This window comes from Kwoniella bestiolae, chromosome 3 (assembly GCF_000512585.2).
Source record: "Kwoniella bestiolae CBS 10118 chromosome 3, complete sequence".
NCBI lineage: Eukaryota > Fungi > Basidiomycota > Tremellomycetes > Tremellales > Cryptococcaceae > Kwoniella > Kwoniella bestiolae.
Window position 1 is genome coordinate 1,930,819 of NC_089243.1, and position 25,156 is coordinate 1,955,974.

Below are 25,156 nucleotides of genomic sequence, written 5' to 3' on the forward strand. Positions count from 1 at the left end.
ATCCGGGCGATGCCTTTACCTGGCTCATTTACCAGATTTACTATCTCCGTCTTTGCTAGGGGCGGAGGGTTCTGCTGCTCTGAAACCCATGGCCTTGATGGTGGACGTATCCGTGCGGATGAAAGGGGTATTGCCCAGCTCGTTGGACTGGACGGTTCTGCCCCCACCGCTGCATTCAAAATATGAGCTCAACGTTGGCTTTTATGATCTAAATACGAGAGGACGAATCGGGAACATACAATAGCGCTAGGGCTTCATGGTCGTCAACGGGAAGCATCAGTTCTATGGTCTGGCCGCCCTTAGAGTTCGTCATTGGGACCGGCGTGAATGGTTTTGTGCTTGGGACACTGTTGTCGGTACCTGATTTGCTTTCTTCGGGCATGTTAAAAAAGTCACTATTGAGTTTATGAAGTTGTATGTAAATCAGTCGATGGGAAAATCTGAGAAATATCCACTGTGAATCGTGTGATGGGGTACTATAGTATTTATATTGTTTTTGGTGGGGATAAATTCTGATAACTCGCTGCCAGGCAATGAGTCCAACCGTCCATTCCCTACTCGTCAGTGATCAGATCCATTCATCTCGTTCTTCTCGCATGCTCCACTGGGGCCGAGTGTCATCTCAAACAATAAAAGAGGGGTCAAGGCGGTGTAGGATGTCATCTTCTGGACCTTTGTTCAGTAAATCTCACGTCATCTTCCCTAGCAAGAAACTAGCTGATCTCAAGTCTAGGCCTTTCGTCATCGACATGCTTCTGATGCTTCTTCGTGTTGACTCATCCTCATCGCCTGACTCGCTTTTCAGGAGCCTTTCCGTCATCGCTGAAAGGAGAGATCTTGCATCGTCATGACGGCCATTGCGAGTGCGGTTGATCCAATGCTATGATACACATACTCTTCCGATCACAGTATTGCCACCCACCATGCATACTCATAAACCTAATGTAACCAAACAGGCAACCCATAAACCACCGGTGCCGCACCCGTCAGATACTTAAGCTTACATTCGTCCCGGGCCGAGTTGACAGCTTGCACCGTCGATAGTTCCGATAATGGCAACAAGGTATTTGGGCGTGATTTGGAGTCTGGTAGATGCGCCGAGTCGAGATGAAGAGTCTTCAAGACGTGGGATGAGAGTCTGTCGATATCTCTGTCGGTGACGTCCCATAGGTTTGCTGTGAGTGATGGGCTGTAAGGGGCATGAACGTCAGTTGATATAGTCCATGAACGTGTAGACTTGGAAAAGCAAAGGCATGAATACTAGTACTAGTAGAGAGATAGAATCCAGCTACTTACCACCCTCCAACCATATAATGCCAAGCAGTACCTGTCCTATCTAAATCCCCTTGCTCTTTCAAATGACCAGATGAGCATCCCCATAACATCGTAGTAGCACATTGCGGTAGGTGTCTGATCTTGTGTGATCGGATATACTGTTCAGCACCACCATGGCCGAAGTATCTAAAAGGCGCAAAAGAACATGAATCAGCTATCTAGCCAGTTATAGAGATGACTTCGAAGTAGAGAATACGACATCACTCACAGCACCAAATCATAGTCCTTCAACGCAGCAGCCATCTCCAACTCAGTAGGTTTCCTCCCCATGATCCCCTTCCATCCAGCCTTCTTCACCATGTCCTCGATATAAGGCTTGAAGTGCTGCTCGGTCCTTTCCAAATCCCCACTCGGGTTCAAGATGTAGAATGTCCTTCGGGAATTAACCGTACGTCTCGTGTCGGCCCTATCATCAGGAGCAGAGGACGAGGGATTGAACATGGGTTGAGTGAGTGAAGGTCTTAGGTGATTACCCATGGCTACTTGGTCGAGCAAGAATGATAAAGACGGTATTCGACTGATCGGTCTACCCCGCAAGATAGGTATAGATTCCCAAGGGAACGGTTGAACGTTCTTGTCCAGCGCTAAGAAGAGATGTTCGTCCTTCGGCGGGTGCAAGCCGGACAGCGCGATGCGAGATTCGATCTTTTCCAGTGCGCCTTTGACATCGATTGCGATCTGTTTAGCATATCGTATGAGGGTTAGCTCTCTTCTCTACAATTACAGCGGCAATCTCAGCGAAGGGTAAAGTCGCGAAAAGTCTACACACCTGATCGATATCTAACTCTGATAAGGCAACAGGAACCCCATGGAACTGATAAACATCCAGAATGAAGTAAACCAAATCTTCAACCTCCTCATCCTTGCATTTGCTATTGAGATTGATAAAGCACTCGAGAAGCGCATCGTCCAGTTGAACTTTGGTTGAGCCGGCTGAAGATCCTTTCTTGGCTGTACCTCCACCTCCCGATGTCGAAGAAAGCGCAGAGTCAAAGATCTTCTCTAGTCGCTGTTTTAGGTCGGTGATGATTACTGAGGGATTGGGTAGCCGAGGACTGAAGATAGTCTATGGGGTGTACACAACGTCAGCAAAGCCATCCGGGACAGAAGACTGCTTATACAGCAGAAATGATGAAGGATGTACCCACCTTGAACGCCCCCAGCCAAACAAACTCAATACTCTCACACAAATCCTTCAACTTGCCATCCAACCTATACCTCTCCTCCCACCACGCCAACTTATCTTCCCTCGTATTGACCGATTTCGCAGATCTCGCCCCATTATTACTACACTCAATGATATCCCTCAGCTCTTCCAATGCAGCATCAAAAGTAAGCGAATCGTCGTCTCCCTCTCTTCTACCCTGCCTATCGAGGGGTAAACAAAATACAATTGGTTTTTGATTTTTCTGATGTCGAGAGATGAACATTGTATTGTGGTCGTCTGTAACGTTTATGGAGATTACTGCCCATTCAGAAGGTAGGTTATCCAGTTCGGTAGACGAATCGCCAGATAGGGATAATAAGGGGTTGGTCTGGTATTTGGTTTTGATCTTGTTCCAGTAGGTTCGTAGTTGTCCGTTGTGATCATCCAAATCTTCAGTCTCCACCTCGGATGATCCATCCACTTGTATGTCTTCAGCAGCGAAATTAGGCCATTTCAGATCGTCATTGACGACATCCACGAATTTGCACTCGATAGCTTCAAGGAGTTCTCTCTGAAGAGTGATAGACGAGCTTGATGCTATGAGTTGTATGGAGATCAGCTAAACGTATCGTGGGAGATCATTCGCAATCCAGCTGATTCCTCGACATACCTAACATCTCAGCAGCGGCAGCTGTTATTTCTGCACTACCTTCACCAAGGGAAGTCTGGAACGTCCTCAGCAGCGCCAAAGCAAGACAAGCCTGTCTAATACCCTCAATCTTCCCACTTCCAGATACGAGCGATAAAGCAGATAAGAAGGCATCCTCAGCCCGAGCAAGAACATGTTGTATACTTTGTCGAGTGGACTGTCGATCTACGACTCGGTTGGTAGGTGCGCCCATCGGCATAGCGACGGCTAGTGTGGCGGTCAGCAACGTTACAAAATGTATTACATATGCAATGAGATGACTCACCAGACTCGGTCAAAGAACTCATGAACAAGTCAGTCTTGAACGTATTGAAAGCTTCATGCAACGCGATTCTACCTTCGAGAAGCAATTCCTCCGCCTGACCCATGATATTAGCTGAATTGATGGCGACGCATTGAATTAGCTTACCTTTGTTTCTGTCGATGCTGGTAAACTCTTGATTTGCGATAGCAACTCCTCGCACTCCTCTTTCGATCCAGCTTCTTTCAATAACCAAGCTATCCCAAGAACCTGTCAGAGGGATTTGTCATGCTGGAGCATAGATGACTTACCATATTGTCTCAAAACATGAGCCAAAGCAGAAGGTAACAACGGTTCTTTACCCTGTTGACTGAGTCTACTAGCCGTCAAGCTGGCTCGAACGCTGGAAGTCGAAGCAGCGAGCAAAGCGTTCTTCTTCGGTCTGCGTTGTATTACATCGCATCAGCTCGACTACTCATGGACAGAAAGGCATACGATTCCCTACCGTGCGAGACCAAACTCACGTTGGCAAAACAGCCTCATTAGCCACAAAGACCCTATCAAGCCCCTCAATCTCTCTCGAAGTACTCTGAAAGACCTGTTCAGCTTCCTCGATCATCTCCGTGCGCGAGTACAAGTCGCCTTTCAGCACATTAAGATCAATCATATCGGGTCCTTCGATCTGGCATGACACACTATATCAGCTAACCATATCTCCTCACCTCAAACCTTCAAAGTTATCCACTACGACATCTTCGGTGTTTCGGAAGTGACGCACGAGAAAAGTCCAAACTCACAGCATTCAATGCCCCCGCGGCCTCTTCCAACTTCTCCCCCACAACCTCCCACTTCCTCATCTTGAAATTCAATTCCGCCTCCTTCGCCCCAACTCGCGCAAGAATCACATCACTCTTAACCGCCCCAGCGATCCCATGAGCAACCTTCAAGAAATATTCACTGTCCCTCACTGTACCTCTATAGGCAAATGCGTTGGATAAATCAAGAGTGGTAGATAGGAGCGAAGAGGCGATATGCCATTGAAAGGAATGTAAGTGTTTGCCTGTAAATTGCGTTGTCTGAGATGGGAGGGGGGTTTTGGAATCCTTCGAAGGTTCGTCGGCACCGTCAAGCTTGGGTTTCGATGAGGGAGGTAAGGGTGCTCCGAAGGGATCGTCATCTTCGATTGCCTTCGGTGAAGTGGCGGAAGTCGAGGCGATTCGACAGATAGCGTCTGCAGCTCGGGAGAATAGTCGGAAGGAAGCTGATAGGTGGATGATAGCTGCTGCTGCATTGTCCTAATCGATCATTGTCAGCTACAAATTGCGCAGATATGATCACCTCAAAACCTCACCTGAGCAGCATAAATCGCAGCTGCAGCTCTTCTAGCCCAAGCAGCCCTTTCAAGCTGTTCACACCGATCTACCACTCTCCCGACATAACTAGCATTCTTGTCAAGCTCAATTTCCATTTCCAACGTACAAGCTTCCGCATAAACATCTTGACTAAGTGGACGAGCAACTCAATCAGCTTCTGCGGAAGGGTGATAGCAAAGACTCACGCTTTCTCAGTATCCCCTTTAAAAGCGAGATAACAAGCGAACCTCAAGCCCAATTCCACTCTCGACTTGACCGAAACAAGGACTTTGGAATGTTCTACAACCTTTTGAGCTTGTGAAAACACCAATCCCGCTCGAGAGGTCTTGCCCAATTTCTGGTACTCAGTAGCGAGTTGACCGGATCGCAATGTGTAATCTAGGTATTTCATTAGCGTCTGCGATCATACCAAGTCAGACTCACCATCAACGAGATCCTCCTTGTTCCTCTGGAATGCCCTTAGGAGCTTGAGTGCCTCAATTTGCTGTAATGAATGACCCAATAATCCAAGCAAGGTAGCAAGTGATCCTGAAGCATGGATGTATCAGCTTGTGGATCTGTGTCTATGCGCGGCTCAGCTCACCTAATAGTCTGGTCAATCGTTTCAAATCATCAAACACCAGCGAGGAAGCTACGCTTGAGCGTCGTTTGCCCTTTGCTGCTACTGAAGCTGTATGTCAGATTGTAACGTGAGCTCCGATTCGATGTTGTACAAGTTTCATCTCGCTTACTAGTAGTATTAGTAGTATTGGTTTTGCTCCCCACTACCTTCTTCGCAACAGTCTTCTTAGGCTCCGAGACAGTCCGACCGCCTCGTGTAGGTCTCGTACTGACGGCTTTAGTGGTAGTGCTTCTGCCCAAAGGTACTTTCTTTCTAGGTTCCTCTGCTTTGTCCAGAGTAGAGGGAGGTATGATTATACCACGTAATTGTTCGATGGCCTCTTTGCTGGTCTGTATTACCTCCAAAGTGGGATGAGGGGAAGTATGATACGCCTGCATTGCTTTGAGGATGAGAGTATAAGACAGGTATTCGGGCTTGAAGTGTGATAAGCCGGAGTCTTCACCAAGATCCTACCCAGGAGAATCATTAGTTCATCTTCGATTATTAGCACTGTGAGGCTAAACCAAACTTACTGTCTGACTGGCAGATTTCTGGACCTCCTCGACAAGAGAAGGGAATCGATCCATCTGTTGGCCTGAGGTAAGGATAGTGTTCATCATCTTGGCCAACACCCTTTCACTAAGGTCAGCAATGAATGAGGTCCACACTGAGTAAAAAAGCTTACCTGATCCTTCTGATGGGGTAATCCTCCCCATAGACTCCCAATATAGCATCACCAAGTTCCAAGCTGATCTTGGCTACTTCATCTTTCCATTCTCCTTCTTCAAGCAGTATCAACAATTTCTCTCCAACGGCACCGACTACAGCAGGTGGGCAAGAATTCTCTTGCATAAGGCGCACAAGCTCGGTAGCGTGGGTGAAATATGGCAATGGTTCGTAGAGGATCAGACTGGCGAGCCGGTTCAACGGGTTGTTCACTTCGGCCATAGAAGGTGATCCGAAGATCTCGGCCAACGGTTTTGTCGAGGAGGACGCATATAGCTGGGAGAGGAGCGAAGGGGGCTGTGATGCGAATACGTGTGAGTACGCAGTGAACATTTGCTGCATATTTCCTCATCAGTCAGACATACTACTTCTCTAAACTTAGAAAAACAGTTACGACTTACGTCCTTCTTCCCCAATCGCTGATAACATCCAGCCAACAGTTCCCACCTCTTACTTATCCCTTCCCTCAGCAGGGTAAAGCTCTTATCCTCATTCTTACTTTCATTCTCCACCAATCTCAGAGATTCAGTCGTCCAATCACAACTTATCTTACTCATTTCAGCAGCTTCGGCAGATTGATTCAAGCGGTAAAGCTGTCCAGCACCGTTATATGCTAAGCTCGATAGACATCTAAGGTAGTCTGCTTTGTCCACGTTGCTGAGCACAGACGACGTTTGGTCGATGAGCCTTCGAGCTCGAGCGAGGTATGGGAGAGAAGCAGAGTATGCTTGGGGAGGTCGGAAATACTGGACAAGCGTGTCGATGAGTGAAGGTATGATTTCTTTGATAGGCGTTGGGTCCTATGACGATACATGAGGGTTTAGCATCGATACCTTACATGTCAATTCAGGAGTAGAACCTCTTGAGGTAAATCTCGATTACACTTACCAAGATCGACGAATCAATTAAGATCTCAGCAAATTCGATAGACATCATCAACCACTCTCGTCCATTTCCTACGAGCGACTTCAACCGATCTTCGTGATCAGGTTCATTCGCCTTGTCCAAAATCCTCAAACAGCCTCGTCTGACTCGCTCGAAAGCTCTGAACGCTTTTCCAACTGTTGGCGTCAACTCCTCCGTCTTGGGTAAAGACGAGATAGAGCTAGCCAAGAGTATGAGCTCTTCGGGCTCTAACCCGTCAATCGACGATATCGAAGACTTGGCTGTGAAACCAAATCAGCACTTCGAGGTGTACTATGCATTGAATGAGGAGGAAATAGAGCTCACGCGAAACAGCTTTATCAATAGCCAAATTAGCTTTAGCCAAATCACCGCATATCCTAGCTATCTCCGCATCCGGGTTTTTGATCTTCCTCATCGCACTCTTGGAGCTAGGCGTTTTTGGGATCGTCGCTTTGCTAGCTATGGTCAAGGCAGAAGTTGGAGTCGAAGGTCCCGCCTGGGGTGTCTCGGGACGAGACGAAGGAGGGGTCTTGTTGATCGATGTGGACGAAGCTAAGAGAGCTAGTGGTTTATCGATGATAGAAGAATCTCCCAGCTGATATTGATTTACCGTTAGCTACAGCTGACCCTTGCAATGAGTAAGATAAACTTTGTCGATTCACCCTTCTTCCTATTCCTACCCACATTTCCACTAATCCCAACCATCCTTTACCCTCGAACCAACCTTTCTCTCCTCTTCTCTGGACCATGTTTTCAACAGACTCGACAATACCGTCAACAACTCTAGCAGCCTCACTGAGCTTTTCTTTCTGTTCATCCTCTTTGATGAAACTTAGCACAGTGCGATGGACCGTATCCCAGAACTGTGATGGAGTGGTTTTGCAGTCGGAAGAAGTCGTTATGGTAGTTGACATCGCTAGTAATGCCAGATGCCGTAGATGCAGATACGATGAAGAAGTAGGAGACGTAGTCGCAGTGTTGACCTGACGGTAGAAGGTATGAAGGAAGAATGATGTGCTCGGTATGGGGAGTGATAGAGCTAGAGTAAGGGGATTAAGGTATTCGTCCGTAGAATTTGGAAGAGAGAGGACGGGCGAAAGCTGCAGTATACAAATCAGCTCATGAAATAGACCGGTTATACAGAGCTGGTTCCTCACCTGGTCTAAGTCTTTGCTCAGGTTCACCAAACAGACCCAACTTGACATCATCACTAAGAACAACACTCCTTTTAGATTCTCCGACAATTCACTTCCATCTTCTGGTACAGGTAATCTAGCTATTTCCAACCATTCTTCCGGTATACATTCTGACGTTGGGGCAGTCTTCGCAATAGTCGTGCGGGACCGTGCTGAGGGAGTACTAGAGACAGCTTTTCCCGTTGATCGTGATGAGCTGGACTGACCCCTTGAGTGAGCTGGTGCCGAGCTGGAAGCGGAGACTGAAGCCGAGCCCGTTGTCGATGAGACATTACGAGGAGTATACTGACGAAGTAAAGCCGGACGAGAAGCCACAGCCAAATCTATTGCTCTCCGATACTACAGGAATATAAATTAAGTACCTTTGCGCTGCGACGTGCAGGAAGTAGCTCACCATTCCCATAGAGATACATTTCGTGATAATCCCACAATTACTTCTCTCGACATCCAAACCTTTCCCCTGCAATTTCCTTTTCTCATCAAACTCCCTCAAAACTCTGAAGGAGATTTGACAAGTCTCAAGCAGGTTATCGATTTTCTCATTGGTCCATTCCTCCTTAGTCTCCTGACTTATCGTGCTCGATGTCGAGGGTGAAGGCGTATACCTGAACCCTGAAGCCACAGCTGCCGATAACGATTTCGAAGATACGTTGACAGCCTGCATAGCTCCCCTTACACGTTCCATATCTGTCAATGGTTTCCCATCGGAAGGAGATGATGGTTGAGCCCATGGTAGAGTATCCTCTAATGAGATAGCCTTCGCTTTGCCCTTCCCATTGGTTCCAGCTGAGATCGTCGTGGTGGGTTTCTTGACTGTTGCAGTTGTAGATGCTCTGGCAGTCGTCGTGGGTTTCGATGAGCTACTAGCTGATACAGCAGGTTTGGAGGAGCTACCGGCACTAGAAGACTGTGTGGTCGGTTTGACAATTCGTCTGACAGCTTGAGGCTGAGACGATTGATCCAAGTTCAGTTTTCCCAATCCCTCAACCAAGTCGTCGGCATCCTGTTTTGGTGCTGTTCTCGTCGTCCTTGTCTTCCTGGGTGCCGCGGGCGGGACTTTCGGAGCAGAAGCAGCCTTAGCAGCTGGCATCCTGAATGTTCTCCGTGATTATAACGATGCTATGTATGTATATTACAGTGTAATTGTGAGAGTGAAATAACCGAAATCAAAAGTCAAAAGTCAACGAAAGAGAGCAAACACGCTCGGACCCAGACCAAGACGCGTAACGAGAACCGAGGTTGATTTGTTGACGTAACACAGTAGCTCAGCTGATAATCACGTGGCTGGGAACATAGCCTGACGTGGATTTCAGCTGATCCACCAAGATTGATTCCGTTGATACTACTGTACCATTTATACTCTAGGTCCTCACTGCGAAGAATTCAAGTGAACTGATATTTTCAACAACAAATCATTACATCTGCGTCTCACTTTATCCTCTCATTACTTCAACAATCCTCCTATCATCTACCCAACTAACACACCAAAATGGTAAATACCCATCCCAACTACGGATATCCCACCTCTTTGCGGGTCTCAGCTGATGTGTTATCACACAGATCATCCCAGTCAGATGCTTCTCATGCGGTAAAGTGATAGGTAACTTGTGGGACAGCTATCTGGAACTCTTAGCAGCAGGTGTAGATGAAGGGTGAGTGTGCAGCTAGACCACTCATTTACTTCCTCGTCGAGAAAGGATAGCTGATGATGTGCTCGTATATGTAGAGATGCGTTGGACAGACTTCAATTGTGAGTTGGTATTTTCCTGCTAAATGGCATGGACGAAGTAAAGACATGACTAGGAGGAGGCTTAAAGGCTATCCAAGGGATGATGATGACGCTCTGAAGATCCGATATACTGACTGACAATGCTCGTAGAAAACGTTATTGCTGTCGAAGAATGGTATTGACCCATGGTAAGCTGATCATTGCCTCAAATCAATATAAGCTTGCAGTAGCTGACCACAAATCGATAGTCGACCTCATCGAGAAGTTATTGATGTACAACCGTATGTCTTTCCCCTAATACCATTGTCGCGGGTCTTGTTCACCAGCTGACCGGGTATACTCATGTAGCACTCTCACGAGATCGATAAATCTAATACACCTCGCTTCTCACTCGACTTCTCCTCCACTTTGGTTTCCTGCGATAAGATATTTAGATATATACCCTGTATAACATGATGTGATTACTATTGGACAAACACCGTCATTCGTCTTGAAAAAAAGGAAGAAGAACCGAGCACATCGGCCAAAAAGGCTTTATACCATTTCTTCATCAGGGGTTATGCTGTTCATGTCAAGCATACCATCATGTCAAAGCCAAAGTCCGATCGCGCCAGGTAAAGCATACACGATATGTTTTATCTTATAATGCATCATACTGAAATACTGATCTACTACAAACTCAATACCTCCTCAAACCCCCCTCACCACCCGCACACCAAACGTTCTCCCCAACCTTCCCCCAACATTCCACACCACTCGCTTCCCACCCCGCCAATTCGTCCTTAATCTCCACCTCGAACCTATCTTCCCGCACCCGTATATTGAGTAAACAAGGTAATCCAGATGATGTGCCAACGTATAGATCGAGCTGGTCCCTATCGCCTGAAGGAGCGAGATGTAGACTATATATGGGAGATTCGTTTCTCCTTATCCTCTTTATTCTATCTACTCTTCCTTCCTTTCCTTCGTAAAGTGCTGGGTCTATTGATGAAGAAGGTTTTCTGAGTCTCCCCAAATCCATAATCTCCACAACTCCACTCATATAACCCAGAACCACCACCCCATCCCTCTCATCAATCGAGATCAACTGACTCCCAAAATCATTCCGTATAAACCATCCATCACCCCTATCATCCGAAGAAAAAGGTTGAACCCAAACTCCATCCTGCACATTCAAGAGCATCACCCTCTCTTCCTCTAGACCCAAAGTATTTATTGAAGAAGGTTGATCGATGAGCAGCATCCCCTCAATGGTCATTCGACTTTCCAACCCTACCAACCACCTCTTCACCTCCTCTCCCTTGGATACATCCCACAGGCGGATCGTACCATCTTTACTTGCCGATATGACCTGCCTGCCCAATCCGAGTATATGGATTGAGGTGATTGCGCGAGTGTGGCCTCGGAGGGTACGGGGGTTTATACCGTCTCGGCCGTATATCCTTATTGATAGGTCGGAAGAGGCTGTGAGGATTACCTATGACGATGTCGTAAGAAGCATTAGCACCATATACATATTCATGACATGTCCTTGTCAATTTGTACTTCGTCATATCACCCTAAGTCCTGGGTTTCGATGGGACTGAACAGAGAGACAGGGTTGACATGAGATATAACGGTTAGACCAAACCCACCTCTCCACTAGGAAACCACCTCACATCCCTCACATCACCTACATGACCCCTAAGATACACCTCCTTCTCCGAGCTGTTCAGCGACATAGGTAGTATCGCACAATATCCATCCGGTCCACCAACGACCACATGGGGTGTTTTCGGATTGAGTGAGAGCGAGTTGATATGTAGTGGGGCCTACGTCAAGCGAGGGGAGGAGAGTAAGCGTCTGGACATCAAATTGTCGGACGAAAGGCAGATGATCGATGATTGGAAAACGTGGAATTAGGGGAGCCGCGTGTATAGAAGGATGTGAGATAGGGGAAGATTACTGTAAACTTACATCCAGATTTGATGATTTCTTATACGGCGGATGAATGATTTGTTTTGGGAATTTGACAGATCGGTTGGATATAGATAATTTAGGTATGGATACGTTGAAATTGGTCTACGCAGTATGCATGTCAGTATCAAACTGAGAGTTCTCCCATCTGAGCGTGTGTTGGATTGATCACAAAATGAGATTGGATGCTGACCTTTCCCAGTCTCTCTATCTTGACCCCCTCCCTTCCTACCAGCTCCGCCCCACCACCCTCTCGAACAGTCACTTTCGCCTTCCCATGAACGGACGATTCACCAGCTTTGTACTGATCCAAACCCACCTGATCAGCATCCCCCATTCGTACCAGCTTAGACATACTGCAACAGTACATAAGGCAGAAACTCACACCGGATATCCAGATATCTTCGGAAAGCACCACACCCTGCTCGATATCGTCGAATACAGCTAGGGCGTCGTGCTAAATACCTCCAAAAAATCAGTATGACCGTACTAGAGTGAGTTCTGCCTATCATCTACTTAGAGAAGTCTAGTTGTCGAAAGACAGATCACTCACCTGAATATCCACGTAAGATAGATTCTCAACCTCCAAATCCTGACTCTGACTGCTGGGCATATCGTTCTTTCTCTGTGGGGTCGATACAGTCAGAGTTACCTACGATTGCTAGTTGCGTATATAAGCTGACTGAATGTGTAGCTCACGAGTACTCGTAGAGAGCCAAACAAGAGAATCCAATTCACTCGCATACGTGTTGTCGCTCGCCGGCAATCTTCATGTTATCGCTTATCCGGGCATTGGCCATTTGTCCACTCTGCTATCAACTATGACAGTACAAGTCCTTTACTCATATGCATCAGTCGAATTACTACAACACGATCTAAATCCAAGTCTGAATACTTCTACCCTCTCCATCCAAAGCATATATGTTGATATGATCTGATATGTATAACGTAGATGATCTATCAAGAAACAATCCTACCTGAACATAGCCTGGACTCTTCTCGTGATATCATCCGGAGATCCTCGTAGATCTATCATCAACAGATATCAGCACTGATCCTCCTTCTCCCCATCTTCCCAAGGTACATCCAGCAATACATATACACCACAATGGTCGAGCAAAACCAAGAGATCAACTCATAAACTCACACTTCTCAATCCCCTTCCCAGCACATCTCCCCCAAAACACCTCATACCCACCTCTAACGATATTCTCTACCTCCCTCGCAATCCTATCTCGCATATCTGGGTCCTGCCTATTTAATGGATACTGCAACACTATCGACTCGATCTCAGATAACTTCTCGAAGAACTGCGTGGCTGATTCTTTCAGGTGGTGTCTTTCGCCCTGGGGGACGGGAACTCCGAATCGCGGGGTAGAGTGGGTGGTTGTTAGGAGGGTGACTAGGTTGTGGAATTCTGATAGGTATTGGCTATATCGTATCAGAAGATGTCAGTAACTTATGGGCTCACTTGACTTCATGAAGATAGGTGTTTGAGTTGAGCAAGATGAAGTGGAAGACGTCACAACTTACCCCTTGGCATCCCTGAATGCCTTGTTCAGCATATCCTCCGCTCCAGGTCCGATAATATCAGAATGGAATGACGACGTGGTATTTCTTATATGCGATACTATGTGAGCCACCCACGATCCATCAGCATCTCGAAGACAATTGATGGACCAACTGAGCAAACAGGTATCACTCACGATTGTTCAGTAAGAAAGCCTGGCCTATGGGTTTTCGCATAGCCCTTGATCTCGCATCGAGGTGTATAAGGAGAGTACCAAGTACGTCGGCTAGAACGTTAAATGTCAGATCAGCATCGATATCCACTAATCACGTTCACGTAGATCTTGGTGCAGATGCTGATGATAAGGCTCTCGTGCGATACAAATAACACAGTGACAGCCGAAGACAACCCACCAACAAACAAATTGACTGTCCCTCCCTCCTCACCCGCATTCCTAGCAGGCGACGGTGCGTCCTTCTGGCCCATCAACCAACTTCGTTCAGAGTGCGATTTGCCCAACAACCCTTCCACGGTCTTCTCAAATTCCGGTAATTGCTCCAAGTAACTCAACGTCGAGTGGGTTATATCAGCTATACTCGATGTGAGCTGTCCGTCTATTTGGGTGGTCCGTATATCAACGAGTAGTTCGGGGAATGATCGTAAGGACAAAGATCGAAGTGATGAGACAGGTTGGTTGAGGACTGTCAAGACTTCTTTCACCTCCATTGTAGAGAGGGGAGTTTGAGTCATATTGAGGCACTTTGTCAGGATACTTTCCCATGATGATTGGACGGATGTGAGGGAAGTGTATAGGTCCAGTGCGACGAATGTCTGTGAGGAGAGGGATTTCTTGATGCTGTTTAGGGTTGGTTGGAGGGTTTTGAGCAGGACTTCGAGGGGTGTAGAGAGGATTTGAAGGAGGAGAGATGAGGGTGGGTGAGTGGGGAAGAGCGTGGTGATGAGAAGCGTTTCAGCCTGTGATAGAATGGTCATAACAAGAGTCAGATCAGCTTTTCGCATATCGGCGCATAGAATTAAGGATGAAAAGAGCAATTGAGACCCACCTCAACTATACTCAGCAAACTCTCCCACAACCCTACCAACCCCCTTACCTTCTCTTTCCCCCTCCCATCAGCCCAAATCCCACCTCCATCCGCCTCATCGACTTTACTTATCAACCCACTCAAACATCTGCAAATCCACTCGCCCCTCATCTCGGCGAACGTGCGAAGCGTTTGGTCCCATATCGGCTGAATGATCGATGATGTCTTTGGTGTGGTGCTGGAAGAGGGGTAGAGGGTGGATATGATTTTGTTGAGTAACGGATGGAGGGTGGACAGTGGTGGGAAGTAGTTTGGAGGAGTTGGTGGGCCTTTTGAAGGTGAATTAGCTCATCAGTATGATTTGATTATTTCGTTTGTCATACAGATTGCGATGGTTCTATTACTCTTCCAATCATAAGGAGAGAACCCGCCACTCACCACTACTCAACAGCGTCTCAGCATCAACAACCTTCCCCATGCCATCCCTCGAAATCTTGATAAACAGCTGTGTCATCCCCGAGAACCCAATTTCGACGAGGTTGCTCTAAACAGCAGAACAATCGTATCAGCCCCTTATCAGCCCACCTGTCCATTCAGACTAAGTATCTTTCTCGTGATGGCTCTCGAGACACCGCCGAGAGAAAGAAGAAGTAGGAAGCAAAGATTTGTGAAAGCGAAGAAATACCCACCAAATCCTTCACACCCGCCTCCCTCGCCCCTCCTCGTCCTTCCATAAGACCCTTCCACATCCTCTCCAAATCGAGTATCACCCCATCCAGCGCCGCGAAATACTCATTCAACGCCATTATATCTGGACCCCGAGTGAGCAAGGCAGTCTCGTCGGCCGGAGAGGCAGTCGTAGATGGTGCAGCAGATTGGATAGGCGATAAGTTTGAAATACCGGGTTTATCGGTAGTTCGTGCGTTAGATTTCAGGTTGGTTATTATTGGATTACCCAGGCTGTACCCTGTTATAGGCGATGAGGCGCTTATGGGTGATTTGGTGGAGGAAGATTGTATGGTAGCTGAGGTGGGGGTTACGATGTTGCTTGTTGTGATTGATGATGGGGAGGGGATGGGGATTGATCTGGCTGGTCTTGGTGGACCATTCGAGGGTGGTTTGGCAGGTGCGGAGTTGGGTGGGAGAGCGGGTTTGGAGGGTCCGCCATCGAGATGGAGGAGGATCGCTTCGATATCTAAAGTATTGCATGAGATGAATCAGCTTCGCTTAGACTATTGATGTGCACATATAACAGAGATCATGATCATGTGAAAGATGACAACGTTTGATCATCCTGATCGAGTATATGCGCTCTGGCTCTTCGCAACGTTGAACTCTCCTTTCGTCGCCATGCATGAGATAAGACCACACACTCACTGGCATCCTTCCTAGTCAAAGGCTGCAACCCCAACGGAGCGATGGTCTTATCCAACCTCGATAATCGATTATCCAGCTGACCGAGGATATCTATCAGAGCAGCATATCATCAATATCCCCTCTCTTCGAGTCTTCACACCTGGAAATTCATAGGTAATATATGAGACAGAGGCACAAACACCCACTGGTCATTCGCTGGGAGAGTAGATTTGTTTTCAACAGATGTTGATCCTACATTTACACATATCAACATCTAACATCGACTCCACAAGTCAACGAATGAGGACGATCACTCACGAGCAAAGCCAAATCAGCTTCTTCGTCCATGTTGATACTCCTTACGTCTTCACTTGCAGGTTTACAGGTAGTTAGAGTACAATGTACGCTTCGTTCATGCACAGAATAGTATCACAGAATACAAGTCATTATCGGTTGTTATGGTACTGTCCTCTCACTCGTTCACCCATTTCGTCATTGTTACCCGTATACTACGCGTATCGCAACACGGTGGAGGCAGGCTGATCAATTCAATCTTGTTGTCCTAGTCCTTTCCTTTGCACACATCGTATCTCATCCTTTAATCAATCAATCTATTGAGCATGAAACGCAGACCACAGAACTACGGATCCATATAGCAAAAGAGCAGGAAGGGAAAAGGGTATAATGCATCTCTTCATAAATACTAAAATCAAAGAACACTCATTAAATCCTTAATTTAAATCACAGTCATATAGCATATAGTATCGTGAAAAGGAAAGATAGAAGCTCATCAGAACAGACAGACGCTACAGACACATACGAATTCATCAGCCCATTTGTCTATGGCAGAGGTAGTGCAACACTCACAAATTACTTGGGAAATCCGTTCGACCAGGTATCCTCCTCGCCTCGTCCAGGAGCTCACCAGACCACCATCCGTCCTCTGGTGTTGAAGTTACAGCGATGATATCGCCAGCTTGGAAGTCAAATTCTGCGGATGATAATGCAGAGTAGTCGTATAATGCTTTGACATCTAACATAATCACGAAAAATCAGTATTCATTTCACTTATCCACAATGGCCAAAAGGCCCTTCAGGCTATGGCCGTCATCATGCGATGAAAAGACATAACATATATAAAAAGTGAGCACTTACAGAACAGAACTGGCAACCCGGTCGTACTCCACTGTCCAGTTGGCGCAGCATTGCTAGGCGGCTGGTTAGGCTGCGGACTAGGACTCTGGCCTGCTCTACCTCCATACTGCTGCTGAGGTTGAGGCGATGGTCCTCTGTTGTATCCATACTGCTGTTGCTGTTGGGCAGGGGCGGGACTCGCCGATCTTGCATATTGGTTTTGGTTCTGGTTGGCAGGAGTCGACTGGTATCCCTGAGTGGGACCACCATATTGTTGTGGTTGGGATTGATATCCATTAGACATGGGGTACTGAGACTGTGGTGTAGGCGAGGGGTGTTGATTATACGCAGGTTGAGGTGGTTGCTGTTGTTGCTGTTGACCATACCCTTGTGCTTGTGCGGGATATTGCTGTTGTTGAGAGGGATAAGAACCATAAGCTGGTTGAGGTGGTTGTTGCTGCTGGCCATACCCTTGCTGAGGTGGTGCAGATCCGCCATACTGTTGGTTCTGCCCGTATCCTGACGTTGGTCTATTACCAGCAATAGGCGGTTGACCACCGGCAACAGGTGATTTCGGCGCACCATACATCGAACCTCTTTGGTCCTGACTAGGACCATTGTGTCCGACCTGTGAACCGCCATACTGCGATTGCTGTTGCTGCGGCCCACCGTACTGACTGGTTCGCTGACCAGGATAACTCGACATTTGCTGAGGTGGTGGACCCTGTTGTTGTTGTTGCTGTTCGAATTGTCTTCTGTAAGCTTCAGCCATGGTATCTTGAGCCACGCCGCCTTTAGCGTCCAAGCTAATTCCCAAGTTCTGGGGACCGAGCGATCCCTGAGACATCATTGGACTGGGAGAAGGAGATCTGAAAGTGGGTGGCTGGGGACTTGGACTTCTTCCACCGCCTGCACCGATCCCTGCGAAGGCTTCTCTACCTGGTGAGACAGGTGGTGCTTGGTGCTGTTGCTGTTCGACGAAGGATCCTGCTCGTGAGTGTGAAGAAATCACTGAACCTGCTCTAGATCTAGATCGTTCTTGTCTTTCTCCGGGGAACGCTTGATGATATTGAGACAAAACTTCATCGGCGATATGTGTGGCGGGCTGTGTAGGAGGCTGCATCATTGCCGGTGATGGCGCTCTAGGTGCGACAGATGGGGAAGAAGGTCGAGAGGTCGGATGGGCGCCAACGATGTCATCAGCATAGTTTGAATAGTTGACAGACTGTCTCTTGGATTCAGGACCTCTAGATGACTGTTGACGGAACTCTTCCATCGATTTAGCCAATGCCGCTGCAGTATGACCAGGTTGAGGTGGCGAGAGGGTCATGTCAACCGAGCCACGAGACTGGTTAGGAGGCATATGCTGTTGATACGACATCCTATTAGGAGCAGGTGAAGTGGGCGACTTGATAGCATGACCATATTGGCTCCCTCTTGTTGATCCGGAAGCAGAAACGACTGATTCTGGTCGACGATGAGAGGTGTTTCTTCTGACACTACCTGGAGGCGGCGGTTCCCTTCGCAGATCGGCAAGAGCTTTAGCCATGGGGTCTTCTTCGCTGTTGACATTACGAGGTGCAGGACTGCGATTGCTCTGTCTAGATGGTATTCGCGGTTCAGGCATAGTCATAGCTGGAGGCGTGGGTGGTGGAGGCATGGACGAGAATTTGGATGTCTCTTCTTGAGGTGGTGGCGACGTAGCACTAGCGAGACCAGGAAGAGCGATTCCGCCGAAGGGCGTCTTCTTCTGGGCTTCAGGAGCAGGCGTAGAGCGAGGAGATGAAGGTGGTTCGTCATTGAGCGTGGTACGTTGCAGGTTATCCGAAATGCCATTAAGGGATTTGTCGTGGTGACCATTAGCCTGAGGGATTTCCGGTTCTGGCTCTTGCTGTTGTTCAAGCTCAGGTTCAGGTTGGACAGGGGCTTGCTGCGAGGCCACCGAAGGGGGCATAGGTGGTCGAGCAGATATGCGCTGGAAGTGGGAGACGTGGAATGTAGGTTGAGTGGGGTAAGATTCGCCGGCGTTATAGTTGATGAACCGAGGTGGGTCTATGAGGTAGTCAGCGAGGTGATGGAGGTGTGTCGGTGAGACAACTTACCAGGTATCATATCGCCTGTACCCCATCCTTTGACAAAGTTGAGCATGTCGTTCTCAGGTTCGAATTGTTCGAGCTTTTCTCGGATCCTCTCGCAGGACTGGGAGGTTGATATATGAGCTCGAGAATAAATAAGAAACGAAATGAGCTTACACTATCATCCTCTACACAGACCTGGGAAACGGCGTTGGCGTATACCCAGACTAGATCTTTCGTTAAAGCCAACCTGTCTTCCTCGACATCTTGGACGTGCTAGAAAATAAGAAGATGATCATCAGGTCAGCTTAGCAAGATTGATGATTACGCCTGAGGTACAAGTTTAAAGGTGCACCTACATCGCAAAAGCTCTTCCATTCATTCTCCCATCTTGCCTGGGTCTGTTCCAATACTCTGACGAACTGTCTGAAGTCCTGCTCATTCGCGCCGATTGTTTGTCTTACTCGGTCTAATTTCGTATGTAGCTTTTCAAGTTCTTTGCCTTGAGTAAGGGATGATTGAGCGGTGTATGAGTTAAGCTTGAGGCAATCTTGCTCGTATCTTTCGCGGGCCTAGTTCAGTGCGAAGAGAACGGTCAGCTTTCAGTCTATCGTGTCTTCCCGAGACGTAAACCAAAAGACAATTCTCAACGAGATAGGAACGGAACCGGTAGGGCGTACGAGAACAGAAGGAAGGCTCTGCAAAACAGCGGTCTTCACGTGACATAGGCAAGCCCGTCTGGATGAGCTAAACTCACCTTCTGCACATGCTGTTCCTGCAATCCCTTATTCTTATGAGCCTTCTCAATACTAGCCTGTAAACCCTTCTTCAGATTGCTCAATCTCGCCGATAACTCCATAGTGGGCTGCTCGACTGTCTGTCTGATCTCGTTTCCCAAAGATGCATGGTAGGCACCTTGGGAGGCGGTTTCGTTGAGCAGATGCTGGAGTGAATCGGATAGATCACCTATCTCGTCTTTGCCTAGAGCGTATTTCGATAGTTTGTGTAGTCGTTTGGCGTAGTCTTCTTCGATGGATGCTCTGCGATGGGAGATGGTGTCAGCGGTATGTCGTATGAAGTATAGTGTTTGGAGTGTGTATTTGGAAGATGCAAAGTGAATAAAAAGGGAGGGGTTATGTTGTATGATATAGGTTATATGATATATCAACACGATATACCATATACAGTATATTGATATGTTCCCCCATCCCACCCCTAGCTACCGATAAGTTTTGTCCCCCATCCCACCCCAGTCTGCCAGACAGTAGTCAAGGGTGATCCCACCCCAGTCTGCAAACAGAAAAAACCCACCTCTCCTTCCAAAACCCTTTCAACTCATCCACCGTCCTCCCCGCCCCTCTCAATCTAGCCATAACCACCTCATACCCTCTATCCCCCTGTCCCCAAAAACTATTACAATAATCCAATTTTGGATCATTTAATTCCTCTTCTCCATTAATATTCGTAGCATTTGATCCATGATATAATCTAGATAGGGATGTGGTAGATTGTGATCGTTTTGGCTCGGGTGGTTGAACCGTTGACATTGCTGGGTTTCGTTATCTCTTGGTTGTATCGCTTGGCTTGGTCCTCGTTATACTTTCTTCCTTGTTGTACGTGTGATTCGTATAAAGTAGGATGAGATTAAGTCACTCTTGTCGTTATGGTCGTGTTCGGTGAGGAGATGGATGGCGATGATGATGTATGGTGGCAATGAAAGATGAGGTATGTATGATGAAGTGATGAAGTGATGTTTGTTTGATTTTATCTTTCAAAGTGACGCAGTGACGCGCTAATCCTCGTTACTACTCATGTGCACAGCCCATAACATCAAGGATGTGATCTTTATATGTGTCACCAATTTAGCAAACCCCGTTTTCGCGCTTCCGACGGATTAGCGAGTCGAATACTTCGGCTGTTTCGGATTGAGATTCAATTAATGTTGATGAGATTTCGATAAGATATGTTGGGGATCAAAGTGATGTTGACGAGGTAGCCAATCTTGATCACGTACATCTCATATAGTCTCATAGTCTAGTAGCCTCCTCCCCTTCCTCCCCCTCTCTGGTCATCGCCTACCTAATCGATTGTCCCTCCTCCACCTCTTTCCCCTCTCGCCAAATCCCAATCGGGCTCGGTACAATCATGCCCCTCCTCTTCCCCAATTTCCGGATCCACCAAGTATTCGGAGGTGAGCTGCCCCTTCCACGCAGCGAGTGCCAAAAGCTAACATGGTCCATCCATAGCCAACACAGACGTAGGTAAAACACTACTCACCACAGCATTGGTACGAGCAACAGCATCGAAATACGCTACCTCGCTCAAAGGAAAGGAGAAAAGCGTATTTTACTTGAAACCTGTATCTACCGGACCAGATGAGGAATCAGACGTCAGGTGAGCTGTCCATTTCTCTCCTAACGCTCCATCGCGCAGGAGAGGTTCTAGCTTATGTACTTTGCTTGTAGCTATGTACAGAGACATACTCAACCTTACGCTCATTTGATCGATACCCATAATTTGTACCAGTATAGAGAACCTATGTCTCCTCATTTGGCTGCTAAGCTTGCACCAGATCTGGTGGGTATCACCACATTGCTTCTGTCGCTTGGAGATCTGCTGATACAGTATTCTGCGCACAGCCATTCCCTAAAACCAATGATGAGCTAGTCCGAGGTATCGAAAACTACGCTACAAAATGTGTGAAGCAGCTAAATGGCAGACAGGGCGCAATGTTTGTAGAAACAGCAGGAGGTGAGCTAGCTTATTTTCGTATCTTTCAAGAAGGTTAAAAGCTTATCACATTTTGGTGTTCAGGTGTCCACTCCCCAGCCTTGCATCCTCCACATACTCAATCCACCTTCCTTCGTTCCCTCCGCTTACCCTCTATCCTCATTGCCTCTCCTCACTTGGGGGGCATATCGACCACCCTCTCATCATACGAATCACTCATTATGCGGGGATACTCGATATCAGCCGTACTATGTCTATACGATTCATACTATCGAAACGACGATTTCCTAGAAGGATATTTCCGGGATAGGGGAATAGGTTATTGGACTGTCAAACCTCCTCCGCAGAAGTATGGGACCGTAGAGGAAGATGCCGTGAGACTGGCGAAATGGTACGATGAGGTTGAGCAGCTAGGCACACAACAGGAAGGAGGTGGTGTGAGAGAAGTTTCAGATTGGCTGGATACCCAGCATACCGATCGGATAAAGGAGTTGGATAGTATGCCTGGGAGAACGTTGAAGAGCGTTTGGTGGCCTTTTACTCAACATGGCTTGGTGGGTCTTTGTTTCAATTTCTATTACAATCACGTCGAGGCGTAGCTTATCATCTGACTCACAGATCAACAAGAAAGAGGACGTCATGGTGGTTGATTCTGCTTTTGGGGATAACTTCGATTCATACTATACCAAATCTGCACCCACTACCAAATCCGAATCCCAGCCCATACCGAAGGAGGAAGGTAGTTTGCTGAACTCGTACTTCGATGGGTCGGCCAGTTGGTTCACGTATGTTCCTCAATCCTTCTATCCTCTGTTCTTAAATGTCAAGCTGACATTGTGTGTCGGTGCACTAGCCAATCTCACGGCCACGCCAACGAGGAATTGAGCATCGCAGCTGCAACAGCCGCTGGACGATACGGCCACGTCCTGTTCCCCTCAGGAACTCACGAACCAGCACTGAAACTCGCCGAAAAGCTCAAAGCAACCGTAGGGAAGGGATGGGCCGAGAGAGTGTTCTACTCGGATAATGGAAGTACTGGTATTGAGGTCGCTTTGAAGATGGCGCTTAGAGCTGCTGGAAGGAGGTATGGGTATGATGGTGAGATGGGGGGTGATTATGGGGTGATTGGGTTGAGAGGAGGATATCATGGTGATACTGTGAGCTGGGTTGCAGCTCAATCGGGTCTGAGAACAGTATACAGCTGACGCAACATGTTTAGATTGGCAGTATGGATGCGTCCGAAGCGTCAACATATAACAAAGCTGTTGACTGGTGAGTTACAGTGTGCATTCAATAAGTTCTGTTGTTAACCCGAAAGTCAGGTACAAAGGCCGTGGTCACTGGTTCTCACCGCCCATGGTCCAATACGTCGAAGGACGACCAACGGTGCTTACGACCGGACCAGACGAATGGGCCCCATTACCAGAAACAATATCAGACGGGAAATCAACAAACGACGGCTGGTCTCTGGGTTTCTCAGACGTTCAATCCATTTACTCGGTAGAATCCCGACTGAACACTCCACTTGCAGACTACTACCGATCGCATATTCGAGCGAACTTAGAAAAAGCCGTAAAAGAGGGAAAGAAATTCGGTGCATTAATCATGGAGCCTACCTGCCTCGGAGCGGGGGGTATGATCTTTGTTGATCCGTTGTTCCAGACTTGTTTGGTGGAGGTGGTCAGAGCAAGTTCGGATCTGTTCGGTGGGAAGTCGTGGAAGGGGAAGAAGTATAAAGAGGATTTACAAGAGGTCAGAGGAGGTTGGAGGGAGAAGAGGAAGTGGAGGGGTGTGCCTGTAATCTACGATGAGGGTGGGTCTTTCTCCTTTCCTCCATCCATACATTATCTTCGGGTAGACCAATTGTGGCGTCTCCTTGATCGTACGCAGCTAATTTTACCTGGGATATATAGTCTTCTCAGGCCTGCACCGCTTCGGCTACCTCTCCGCGTCCTCTATCCTTCGCGAAACCCCCGATATATCAGTCTACGCGAAGATCCTCACTGGCGGCTTGTTGCCCCTCTCAGCGACCCTAGCAAGCACATCAATATTCAATACCTTCCTATCCGACCGGAAAGTCGATGCGCTCCTCCACGGTCACTCGTACACCGCAAATCCCATTGGATGTTCCGTCGCTCTCAAGGCTATTGAGATTCTCGAGAGGCAGAATTGGGAGGTTGAGAAGAACATGTGGGGGGTGGAGCTGGACGATGAGTCGAAGAGATGGAGTTTCTGGAATGAAGGTTTTATTTCTTCTTTGAGTGGGAGGGAGGGGGTGAAGGGAGTTATGGCTATGGGGACTGTTTTGGCTGTTGAGCTGGAAGCTGGAGAGGGGGGTGAGTTCGGATTCGCTTAATTGGATGGCTATGGCTCGAACACAATCAATCCTGCTTACCCCGCTTTGCTACGATCATGCTGATTTTTTTCTTTTTCATCGACTAGGCTACTCGTCACATGTCGCATTGGATTTCCTAACCACCCTTAGACAACGAATCATCTCCTCCCCCGACGGTCGATTCGCTCCTTTCCAAATTCACTCGAGACCCCTTGGGAACGTCGTGTATATCATGACTAGCAGTTTCACGAAGCCCGAGGTGGTGAGGGCTATGGAGAAGACCATTTTGGAAGAAGTGGGGAGGATATAGCACATGGTGTGAGAAGCACGGGGGGACGGGAAGATGGATCTTCTAGGGTCATGTGGATGGGAGGAATCAGAGGTGAAACAAGGACGAGATGAAGTTTTTGGTAGGGGTCATGGTGAGATGACGCGATATGATCATGAGGATCCGTAAGAGGAGAAGAAAGATCGCATGAGCCAGCAGGAGGTAAAATTTATGATACGGATACTATACATAGATCTGTACATTAGCTTGCTATTGCATATATGAATAATAATGGTTCGTTCCTCAATTCCGAAAAGCATCCATGACTCAATAGTACGGCTGTACATTCAGGCATGCGCACGGATCGACCTTTACCAGTACACACACTACCGCCTTGTTCATGCAAAAACCTACTCGTATACAACTCAGTGTATGGACCTGTCAGCCATCTGTTTATATTGTTTTACACATCAGGGTAAATGTACAATCTCTGTTCGTATAACGGCTAGTATGGCCGCTTGTCACTGTCTAACAGTTTCGCGGCAGATCAGAGTTCGATTCTCTGACAGAGAGTTTCTTTTTGCGGTTTCTCTGTTCCATGCAATTCCAGCGAAACTCAAGCATGCTTCCAGCGTTGTTTTGGTCCAAACCAAATCGATGGAAGGATTTTTGGAAGTGGATAGGCGAAAGTGGCTCTGTTGTAAGTCCCAAAGGAAGGGGTATTCACCCCAAAGGACCCTTCCGCATAACGCGCCAAATGGAGTGGTATCGTCATTTTTGGTCGTA

At 47.5% G+C, this 25,156-nt stretch overlaps 7 protein-coding genes across 7 annotated transcripts; 2 read left to right on the forward strand and 5 right to left on the reverse strand.

Annotated features, from left to right (window-relative positions):
• Nucleotides 1-24: 24 nt before the first annotated feature.
• On the reverse strand, nt 25-382 carry I302_105420 (uncharacterized protein; the record flags this gene model as incomplete). The annotated part of the gene is made up of 2 exons (XM_019195279.1): nt 25-169; nt 240-382. 2 exons carry the CDS (start codon nt 380-382, stop codon nt 25-27), a joined length of 288 nt encoding a protein of 95 aa, XP_019042992.1.
• Nucleotides 383-939: 557 nt separating this feature from the next.
• On the reverse strand, nt 940-9,324 carry I302_105421 (uncharacterized protein; the record flags this gene model as incomplete). The annotated part of the gene is made up of 24 exons (XM_065870084.1): nt 940-1,189; nt 1,297-1,461; nt 1,544-2,013; nt 2,105-2,401; nt 2,484-3,079; nt 3,153-3,398; nt 3,457-3,550; nt 3,601-3,689; nt 3,744-3,874; nt 3,957-4,114; nt 4,230-4,727; nt 4,784-4,934; nt 4,991-5,183; nt 5,229-5,333; nt 5,389-5,475; nt 5,537-5,876; nt 5,940-6,039; nt 6,092-6,468; nt 6,534-6,932; nt 7,021-7,298; nt 7,363-7,633; nt 7,701-8,138; nt 8,196-8,573; nt 8,629-9,324. The coding sequence occupies 24 exons, from the start codon at nt 9,322-9,324 to the stop codon at nt 940-942; spliced, it is 6,807 nt and encodes a 2,268-aa protein (XP_065726156.1).
• A 399-nt stretch (nt 9,325-9,723) lies between these two features.
• I302_105422 (DNA-directed RNA polymerase subunit 10-like protein) lies at nt 9,724-10,261 on the forward strand (the record flags this gene model as incomplete). Its single annotated transcript, XM_019195281.2, has 5 exons — nt 9,724-9,726; nt 9,795-9,886; nt 9,961-9,984; nt 10,114-10,151; nt 10,212-10,261. 5 exons carry the CDS (start codon nt 9,724-9,726, stop codon nt 10,259-10,261), a joined length of 207 nt encoding a protein of 68 aa, XP_019042994.2.
• A 381-nt stretch (nt 10,262-10,642) lies between these two features.
• Nucleotides 10,643-12,532, reverse strand: I302_105423 (uncharacterized protein; the record flags this gene model as incomplete). Its single annotated transcript, XM_019195282.1, has 6 exons — nt 10,643-11,440; nt 11,598-11,774; nt 11,920-12,024; nt 12,113-12,223; nt 12,305-12,376; nt 12,473-12,532. 6 exons carry the CDS (start codon nt 12,530-12,532, stop codon nt 10,643-10,645), a joined length of 1,323 nt encoding a protein of 440 aa, XP_019042995.1.
• A 360-nt stretch (nt 12,533-12,892) lies between these two features.
• I302_105424 (uncharacterized protein) lies at nt 12,893-16,176 on the reverse strand (the record flags this gene model as incomplete). Its single annotated transcript, XM_019195283.1, has 11 exons — nt 12,893-12,948; nt 13,067-13,350; nt 13,453-13,549; nt 13,626-13,715; nt 13,843-14,404; nt 14,494-14,801; nt 14,911-15,016; nt 15,162-15,667; nt 15,850-15,939; nt 16,035-16,080; nt 16,147-16,176. The coding sequence occupies 11 exons, from the start codon at nt 16,174-16,176 to the stop codon at nt 12,893-12,895; spliced, it is 2,175 nt and encodes a 724-aa protein (XP_019042996.1).
• Nucleotides 16,177-16,691: 515 nt separating this feature from the next.
• I302_105425 (uncharacterized protein) lies at nt 16,692-20,584 on the reverse strand (the record flags this gene model as incomplete). Its single annotated transcript, XM_019195284.2, has 7 exons — nt 16,692-16,861; nt 16,984-19,014; nt 19,065-19,161; nt 19,215-19,313; nt 19,397-19,609; nt 19,795-20,077; nt 20,349-20,584. The coding sequence occupies 7 exons, from the start codon at nt 20,582-20,584 to the stop codon at nt 16,692-16,694; spliced, it is 3,129 nt and encodes a 1,042-aa protein (XP_019042997.2).
• Nucleotides 20,585-21,182: 598 nt separating this feature from the next.
• On the forward strand, nt 21,183-24,412 carry I302_105426 (dethiobiotin synthase; the record flags this gene model as incomplete). The annotated part of the gene is made up of 11 exons (XM_065870085.1): nt 21,183-21,228; nt 21,284-21,431; nt 21,503-21,614; nt 21,677-21,788; nt 21,852-22,321; nt 22,386-22,552; nt 22,621-22,924; nt 22,987-23,039; nt 23,090-23,580; nt 23,681-24,103; nt 24,210-24,412. The coding sequence occupies 11 exons, from the start codon at nt 21,183-21,185 to the stop codon at nt 24,410-24,412; spliced, it is 2,529 nt and encodes an 842-aa protein (XP_065726157.1).
• Between the last annotated feature and the right edge of the window lie 744 nt (nt 24,413-25,156).